Genomic DNA, 9,906 nt, shown 5'->3' with positions numbered 1-9,906 from the left:
TTCCTCTGCTGCAGAACAGTTACAGAGACGGAGACGGAGCACCTGCCCTCGCGCCTCAGCCCTCTTCTGTTCCCAGCAGCTTGCTAATGTCAACCTGCCTGCTACGCGCAGCGGGGTGGGGGGCTCCAAGACAGCAGCAATTTTCCCCCGCATGCGAATGAGACTGGAGAGCAATCTGCTGGCCTAAGAGCCTCATAATCAGCACATCATTATCAGGAGGGGGGCTGGTGCTCGGGGGTGAGGAGAGGGAGAGAGAGGGAGAGAGGAAATAAATGGAGGGAGCAATGGATGACACCAAATGAGACAATGGAGCACACGGAGGGGGGGGGGAGGGGAAGTTGGTTATTTGCGGCGTAAAGGACGGGGGAACAGATTCACTGTGGGTCTGCACATAAAGGGACCGAGGTGAGGCGACGTCCCTCGGGCACTAAGTAGCACCTCTGTTTACGCGCCGGAAGAGTGGCGGCAGGCTTTACGAAGCTCGTGGATGCTTCCTGTTAGTCGTTATTACGGCCACCCCTCAACAACTCGCACAATCTAATGGCACACGCTGACGTACGCTTCTTTTTTCTTTGTAAGGTGACAGCTCTTTGAAGCTTACCTCGCCCCGCGTGCATTTTTCCAGCGAGTTCAAAAGGAGCGAGGACAACAAAGCTTGATATCGCAGCCCTCCGCTGTGTTTCCAGGAGTGCCCGCCGTTTTGGTTTTTTTTTTCTTTTTGTGCAAACTTGCCTTTTTATCCTTTCGTCTCAAGATATAAAGGAAGGTGAACAGTCGTAACAGCCTGCTGTTGTTGTCCAGGTGGAAGCTGTTTCACACAGAGGCCGCAAGAAAGTACGATTTCTAAAGTAAAAAACATCCAACTGAACTGAATTAATCGACAGAATGTGAAGCAGTTTGACATTATGAAGCAGATATCATCTGAAGTTAGCATGCTAATGCCTTGTCCAAACCACTACCTGCACAGCTACCTGAGCTACCTGGCTAACAGTTAGCAGTTACCCTGGTGACATGCTGAGCTCATCTATTTTCAGAGTGAATTTGGCAGATTTGCACAGATTGCACCTTTAAAGAGGCCCCATGAAAGTTTTGTAGGAGAAACCCAGAATTTTAATATTTACAATATTCAGAAGCCTGAAGCTAGAAAGGTGGCAGGGTCCGCCACATATAAACAAAGTAAAACTGTGTTGTCCTTTAAGATCAGCTTGTTTCTTCAGTTTATTCTCAAGAGAGTTTTTATTTCAGCTAATGCAGATCTTTCTCTTCTGGTTAAAATGTCCCCCCCCCCCCCAAAAAAAAACACCCTACATACTGCTCCTTTAAATTGCAGAACAACATTTTATACATCAGTCTGTGACCCAGTTAACGCCTCATCCTGCCAGCAAGACAAGACAAAAACAGCTCTTTTGGAGAGATTTGCTTGTCATCAGGTGGCTTTGAAGCAAAGCTCCTTGATTTTTAATGTGACACTGATCAATCAAAGCTGTCCAAAAAAAAGGGGGGGGGGGGGGTTAGTACCACTTCCGGCCGCGTGGTGGCAGTAGCGTACAGAGCACTCGGTCCGTGGCTGTTGCTCGGCTCGGGGTTGTGCGCACTGCTCCAGCCTGTGTGATGGTCAGCTCATGGAGAAAAGAAAGAGAAAGAGGGAAAACTGTGTGAGTGTGAAGCGTGATGACACGTCTGCAGCTCAGCGGAGGAGATTCAGACACTCTGAAGTCCTCCTGACCTCTGAGGAGGAGGAGGAGGAGGCTCAACACCTGGGGGGCTGGAGAGCACGCGGGTGATGAGACGGGTCTGCTTGAAAGTGCCTTGCTCAAGGGCAGTTTGAATGTGAAGGTATTTAGAGAAGTGTTGGATCGTCTCCTCGTGAACTTGTGAGACTCAGCCTCCCTCTGTTTTGTTTGTGTTTCCTCTCCGTCACGCGCGCAGAGGTTATCCGGAGCAGTGAGGAGATGATGTCAATATTCCGTCTCGCGCACTTGACAGCCGAACAAATTCAATTGGACTGACTCCGCCTCGCTCGCGCGGGACTTCTCCTCACACTACCGCGTGCCTGTCTGCATGCCCGGTGCTCTCTGACGGAGCCGAGCTCTCTCCACGATCCCCCCACCCCCACCCCCCCAACCCCCCGCACCCCAGCCCCCCTTACCACCACCACCACCTCCACCTCCAGTCACTCACCCTCATCACCAGTGAGAAGCAGTCTGACGCACAGGAGCAGCAGGAGCAGCAGTAGCAGCACGCCAGGACTCTTCCCGGGGAGTGTGGAGAGTGTCCACCGAGCAACATGTTCCCAGCGCGGAGACGCGGGAGGCGCACCGGGGGCTCGACGGTGGCGCCGCGGACCGTGGTTACAGCTGGGCGGACCGGACAGGTCGGACAGGTGTGGGTCTCCTGTTGGATTCTGCTGTCGGCGACTTGTATCCTCAGCGCTCGGGCTCAAGGTAAGATGCGCAACTCAGAGAATGATTTTTTTCTTTTCTTTCCTCCTCGCTTCTGTTGGGAGCGCACGAGAAAAAAAAGTCTCTGACGGAGAACAAGAACTGTTCAAATGCTCCTGTAGTGAAACTTGGATCGGTCATGGCACAAAGCCTGACACTAAGACCAAAATCTGTGGATCTGTGTGTTTGTGTCTCACCTCCAACACATTCCCTCTCCACACACAGCAAAAAAAAACCCTGGACACTCATGTATGGTGACAAATGTTGGCTGGTTTGAATGAGCCTGTGTGATTTGCTGTTATATTGATCATAACGTTTTTACACAAAGGGCTCGGGGTTGATAATTATTTTTTAAGGGTCTCCACGAGCTGTAAAAAATGTCCCTGCTCTCCAGCGAGAAGTGGTAAAAAGACGAGTGGCCCTGGTTGAAAAACCCTCAGAATAAATTGATTCCCTGCTTGCAGATTGAGCCAGCCCTCCTGCCTATAGGCCACCTTAATAGCCTCGCAGACCCTGTCATTAACTTGTGTGAATGTGACTGCGGGACAATGAGGCAGAGCCATTATTCTGAGGCTGCATTACATTTCTCCTAATGTCCACTTTTGCTCTATTGCTCACAGGCTGTGTGAAAGTAATAAGCGCGCCACGGAGTGAATTAATCACAACATGTATGTGACGCTGACGTCCAAGCGCAGCCAGAAATATGTAGAGACGTCATCCATGCTTATCATATGAAGTGTGTAGGACACGTCACGCGTCATGTGTCAGCGTGGACGATGACCCGCTGACCACGAGGAGGTAATGAGATATACAGTAAGATGGTAGACGGGAGACACAAAGCCAGCGAGAGCAGGCCCTCCCTGCCTCCAGATTCCATAATTGGAAAAACTGCCAGTTGTCACAGAACTGAAGGTAAGTAGGTAAAGGACAAAGTATGTTTTGTCGACTCGCCGGGCTGTGAATTTCCTGATGTATACTCGCAGCAAACGGTGTCTAACCTCGTGTTTCGGCAATCCGACCACAGGGTCAGTGGTTTCATTACTGAGGTGAAGAAAAGAAAGACGCGCGCTTGACGTACAAATCCTTGAGGCATTTACTTCAAAAGGTCCCCAAGGAGAAAATAAAAGTGGCGTATTGGAGGTTGATCCGCATGAGAAGTGGCTTCCCTGCACTCTCCATCTTCTAATCACAATGCTCGGTGCTCCAAAGTGCTAAAAGCAGCATAATCCCTTTGCTTGTTTGTCTTTGAACAGGTCGCCTTGCTCTAAAGTGCTCCCAACCTTATCTGAAAAGAGTCTCAGGCGTGTCTTATTATGCAGGGCACAGTTCCTCGAGCTGTTATTACCGTCCCTTTTTTTCTCGAGCTAACATGCCTGGAGTCTGTGAGGATCTGTCGAGCGCTTCAAGGCTACTTCACAGGGCTTTACCTTTCCTCCCCAAACAGACCTCTTTCTCATCCATGCAGTTGGTATTCAGGCCCCTCGAATGTTCCCCGGCTGCGCATTAGCATTGGTGAGAGATTCGCTCCTCTGTCTGCCTGTTCTTTCAATTGAGAAGGACCTCCTCTATGGTGCACAGTCGCTGCTTTAGGTCCTTTGGTGAAGACGCAGTAGCGGTCTTTGCGGGGGTCCTCTCGTGGACCAGAGAGGGCTTGTTCTTCTGAAGTAGGAAGCAGATCTCATCCTCATGGGGCATCTGTGTTTGCAAATGACTGGCACTGCAGCTGTGCCTGTGCATAAAGTAAGAGGTGATGCAGTCGCTCCCAGAGAGCCGAGGACCTCTTGAGGGTGTCATAAATTAAGCGATGTGGAGGCGCAGGTAGGGCAGGAGGCCCCCGTGGAACAGGAGGTGGCATGTACTTGTTTTTCAGCAGGTTCCTACTGAGGCTCCTGCTGCGTTTAGCGCTGCTGGCTGCTCAGGCACACAAGAGGATACCTGATAGAGTCCACGGGGGAATGTCTCCGCTGCCACGGGCTGCTCTCAGCAGGCCTTTTTAAGATGCATTTAGACCCCCTCATCGAAACACCAAGTAAATAGATGTGAGGTTTTGTGTTTCTGCTTCCCTCAGTGCTCTGTGTGTCTCCTCAAGGACTCTGATTCTGAAAGCTACCAGTGTGTATTGTGAGTGTGTATCTATGGGTGTGTGTGTGTGTGCTTGCTGGTGCTTACAGTATGCTCCTGTCTATTGAGCCTTAATCTAGATAGCAGCATTGACATCCTGCCAAGCGGCAGCTGCTATAATTTTCTGGACGTACGTTATTATGCAGCTTGACAGCTGTCAGCTATTTCCAAATCTTTAAATCTTATGATAATCCACCATGCTTACAAAAAAAAAAAACATTTGTTTAAAACACTCTGAATCCTCGTGTGATTAAAACTCTCTGCTCTAATGCGGGCACCAGATCATAATTCATCTACAGCGGCGACACGCTAACGCTACATGCACGCATGCAAACACATCCACAGGATGATAGAAAAATCAATGTGTACAAGATTACACAACTCCATCAAGAGAAATATAATACAGCTTTAATAGAATCAAAGGCATCTCCTAGTTCCAACCAAGAGTGATGACAAACCCGACTGTATGCGCCCACACGTACAACACTCTATCACAAATAATAGGAGGCTTAATCTCTTTTCTATGTAGCTCCACAAAAGTAGACCCACATACTCACATTGGTGCTGCTTTGGCCTCAGGCGTCTGATTTTAGACATGATCTTAAATCCTGAGCCCTTTAATGACGACATCATTGCATTTCCTCACAAACTTAAAGCTCTCTGATCACGTCACGAGTCCCATATGTGGCACAGCGACGCGGGAACACTGTAACTCCTCAGCTGCCATACCATAATTACACACAGTGTATATTTACAACATATGTATCCCCTCCATTTGGTGAATTGTAGTTAATTAAACATGTTTCCTGCTCCAGAGAGCTAACAGATGTCTGCGGAAATTTGGACTATATGCTTGTTTTCTTCACAACGTGGCTCGCGCCCAGAACGACCAGCTAGTGGCTTGCACAGCCTCAGGTGAAACGCGGTGGCAGCCTGACTTCCAAATCAGACTCCTTGTGAGTCTTCAGTGCCTGCTGCCTCCCATGTCTGGCTGCTTGGCTGCTTTTTACTCTGGCTGCCAAATGCTGTCTACACATGTTTATTCATGTTGCCACAGGATGCTTTATTCACCAAGATGGAACATATCACAGCAGAATTGGGGGGGGGGGAGAAGCCCGTGCTCACTGGCAGCAGCATTACAAATAGATGAATTTAAAAAAAAAAAAAAAAAAGCCTGATAGGTATTCCGAAAAAATGTATTGTAATGTTTCAGAAAAGACAGAAAATAGAAGAGCGTCAAACCTGTTTAAGGGTGACAAATGATTTTGATCTACTTTATTGTTGAAGAACAATAGGGGCGGCAGCACTGTCACCGCTTTGAGCTTCGGGAGGCCTTTAATTGGCTCAGTTGAGCAGCAAAACTGTGTTTATAGTTCATAATGGAAATGTAATCAAATTAACTTGTACCGCAGGGTTTTGGCATTCACCCCTTGCCCAGTAATTGCCATTTGCCCAAAGGGCTATGGTAATGGCTATTTGCATGGGGCAAAGAGTCTGATCTCCCGCCATGTGTCTGTCATGCTGCCATATTAAGGAAACTGGCTGAGATTGTTACTTACTATGCGGGAGTTTAGCTTGGCTCGTCTCGTCTTAAGTACTTTTTTGCCATGTTGTGGGTTGGTGTTTAACATTTTAACAGCTAAAGACGGCACACAATAACCCAAACCTCTATCTTTTTAATGATAACCTGGGGAATACGCGGTATGACGCACCATCTGGGGCGAGGCAAAAGCTTCACCCCTCAAATTCTTGTTATGTAGAGTGATGTTTTGCTACCCCACAGACACTGAGTGAAAAATACAGTTTGGGTTTTTGTCAGTGTTTTATAGCAACATGAGTGAGACAACACTGGATTATTGTGGGGCGCCGGTGATGTTAGGGGGTAGAAAAACACGGATCAGCCACAGCATTTAACGGACTAACACGTCTCAGGAAACCTTGCATCCATGAGATGAACCACTAAACCAAAACAACATTGCAGACCAAGAACAGCCCTTCAAGACAACAAGACCGTGTGCCCTGCCCCACTGCAAGAGCTGCTCAGGAAGAGCTTGAGAAAGGTGACAAAGACCTCAAGCTGTCGACCTGGCATCCTAGGTTTCCAGAACCCATCCTAATCGAGCATCCTTGGGACGTGCCAAAACAAGACCCATCTCAGAGGCCCCATCTCGCAACCATCAGGACTCAGAGGATTGGCTGCACACGCCTTGTTGCCAGACACCACAAGACTCCCTCAGAGGGTCCCGTGTCCAAGCCTCGACCAGTAAGAGTCCGATGGGACCCCAAAGGATCGGGCTTTTTCTGGTTCCATAGGTGCTCGATCAGATCTGGATCTTTTGACTTTGACAGCCTCTCTATGACAAAATCCTTGAGCCATTTAATTTTCAGCGATCCCCTCAGATGTTGTTATGAAACGCATGTGACAAAGATATTTATGTAATGACGGCAGGATATTGTACAGTTTAAAATGACATCAGTACGCTGAAACAACTTCCCTGAGAATTTAATAATCATAACTTACCCCCAAGCATCTTTTTCTGCATTGTTTTCTGTTGAAATACATTTTCGTTTTGGCACATATATCGTTGGTACCAATATCTCTGTGAAAAGCAAGTCCATCTTTTGGAGCCAATGTAATCACGTAGCTGGGAGTAGTTTTGTTGTTTCATGTCTCCTTGTGTACTGATGGGACTGAGGGGAGAAGCGCTGTGGGGGAAAACAGATGAATTCTTCACATATTAATTCTCCTGGCTAAAAGTCTAATCAATCTGACACAAGACCAAGAGGCAGCCTCATCTACTATCAAGAACAAAAAAAAAGATGTCTCAGAACGGGCCTGGAGCTGGGACAGAAACTGAAAGAGGGATTGACCTTGGATATGGAGTGGGATTTGAAGTGGCTCTATTCGTTTAATTTGTCTGGTATCATTTTGACAAAGGAGCAAGGATGTTGTGCATGCTGCTTCATCAAAGCGTTTATTCTAAGAAGCGATTTGAAAAGCATTCAAAATGGTGTCATTACTTTCATCCAGGGAAAAAGAAGGATTGTACTGAGGCGGTATTCTTGGACCATACATCTGTCTTCAAGCCCCCGAGCTGTTCCATGTAAACATTTAAACAACACAAAGCAAGTCAAGGAAAACTGTGGTGAGAAACAATGCTTTTTACAGCATAATGTGCACACTGAATCTCTGCTCTCATTCAGCTTGCCCCTCCTGGGGACTGGTGAGTGTATTCTTGTGTTGTGAATAAAATGGCAAAAGAGGCAAAGAAATAGAGAATCGGAGGAGACGCGGTGGGGGTGGTGGTGGGCTCATGTTTTTCCTCCCTCTCCTAGTAAAAACAACTGGTTGTACCGATCCATTTTTCTTTGTACATTCGCACGAATGAATTCACATTCTGCTTCCATTCGTCGACCGGTCCAATCACAACACTTGGTTATGTTGCTCTACCGCCAGCAGCAAGGTTCCCTGCAGGAAGTGATGATGGTGATAGACACGCCAATATTGCTGCTTCGCTCGATACGGAAACATGGAAAAAGGAAATTTGAGAGAGTCAGATGAACAGCAAGCCTCCGAAACCGGTGAAGATGGGAACAAATATCCAGTCTGCTAGTTTGAATATCAAGAGCTGCTTCCTCCAGCTGATGATCTTTAGCTGTTTGATGAGAGCTTTATTTGTACAAGCGCTGTATTAAGAGGTGGGGGTCATGGGTCAGCCGGCTGGGTGACTGGCGAAACTATTTCGATCCATGGCATACTTTCTGTCCACAGGCAGGGTCTCGTCTGGATAGAAGGAGCCTCCATGCTCTCCATCTGCAGGGCTGAGTTAGCTGCTCTGCTCAGGCTGTGCTTGGCAGCTCGCCTGCCAGTCTCACTAGGGGGCCTGGCGAAATGCCTCAAGCTGCATCTCAATGCCTTGTGCTCAGTATTGATTAGGACCAGAGCTGACTCTCACTCCCCATTGTCCCGTTTTTTTGGTTTTTTTTGGGGGGCCACATGGGATTCTATATGATGTTTTGATATCACTTTCGTTTCCCAGCACCTGCCTTCCTCCTCCTCCCAGAGATGGAGCTCAACATGAGGCCCTCCCCACTGCTGTCACATTCTGACAGTGCTCCACCTCCACTGTAAACAAATGGCTCACAACAGAGATACCAAGGAATGTCAGCGTGGATGTTAAAGCGTGGAGCGTGCAACGGCATCGACTGAGATAAATCTAAAGAAATTCTTACCAACAGTCTCATGTAGTAGCACTGTTTTGTGTTCGCTGATAAGGAATTCCTGGTATACATGGCAGTCTGGAGCCAGTTGTCAGCGTAGCCTGGCAGCACTTTAATGTACACACATCTTTGATCACCGTCCTTGCCTCTAACATCAGGAGTGTGTCAGTTAAAAAGAGTGGTGATGATAGGAGCTGACAGCAGCACTGTGGGCTTCTGCTCTACGGCTCATGACACATCTGGATCCCCGTTCCGTGGCCCCTCGGCAGAAGCCGCGAAAGCGCTTCAGGTGCGAGACGGAAAGCATATGGCGGGATTCAACCTCGAGTGAAAGCGCAGACAAAGGCATGAGTCCAACACTGACTGCTTTTGTCTCCTACGGCAGATTGCATGCAGAGAGATGTTTGCAGACCTAAAAAACAAACTGTGTTTTTTTTATCCCGTCACAGTTTCAAACCATTATTTAAGCCTCGGAATCACTCATGTTTCCCTCATTAGCAATGATGTTGAGATACAAAAAAAAAAATATGCAGAGTTGAAACATTTCAAAAGAACAATGCTCATAAAAAGTGAAAACGATTGTACACTGACGTGTTATTAGGGTTGTTTTGTGAGTTATACCATAGCAGAAATACCTCTAACACAGCCTGAGATGCTTGATCAGGTGTCAGTGATTAAATCTTTGTGCCCATCTGATACCTGGGAATTAATTAGCCCAGGAACAGGACCCTGCTGCTTCTCAGCAGTTCAGCCTTACAGATTTTCTGCTGCAGCAGTAGCTCATATCATTAAATGGTAAGCAACTCATATACAACCTCAAACACATGTCAGAAAACTCACATTTGTCCTTTGTGTATTTGTTGGGTGACGGGGGAAATATGCCTGGTTGAGACTGCCAAAATAATCAACTGTAAACTTGGAATAGGGCACTTTTTTTGCTTTGACTTTAACTCTAGCTTTCAGCTTATAGACTGGTTCCCTATAAGTCTTGCTTTTACTATGCTGTTTGGTAAAAGGGCCCCGCTGATGGACGAGGCAAAGAAAGTGATGGGGGAAAACAAGAGTGAATGGACGAGCTTTCACTCCGGTGTTGATATGTGTTTCCCCTGATCACCAGAACATA

At 47.5% G+C, this 9,906-nt stretch overlaps 1 protein-coding gene across 5 annotated transcripts in view; it reads left to right on the top strand.

Annotated features, from left to right (window-relative positions):
• Positions 1 to 2,149: 2,149 nt before the first annotated feature.
• Positions 2,150 to 9,906, top strand: part of sdk2a (sidekick cell adhesion molecule 2a) — a 104,107-nt gene continuing 96,350 nt past the window's right edge. For 2 of the 5 annotated variants that reach the window (XM_037089990.1, XM_037089989.1), the window contains exon 1: positions 2,152 to 2,444. In XM_037089990.1, coding sequence (XP_036945885.1) covers positions 2,288 to 2,444 — 157 coding nt within the window. In that variant the 5' untranslated portion in view covers positions 2,152 to 2,287. Of the gene's footprint in view, positions 2,445 to 9,906 lie in introns of all 5 variants that reach the window. The other 3 variants (XM_037089993.1, XM_037089992.1, XR_005073028.1) reach the window with 2 other exon arrangements.

This window comes from Acanthopagrus latus, chromosome 23 (genome assembly GCF_904848185.1).
Source record: "Acanthopagrus latus isolate v.2019 chromosome 23, fAcaLat1.1, whole genome shotgun sequence".
NCBI classification, from domain to species: Eukaryota; Metazoa; Chordata; class Actinopteri; order Spariformes; family Sparidae; genus Acanthopagrus; species Acanthopagrus latus.
This window is presented reverse-complemented; position numbering and strand designations above follow the sequence as displayed.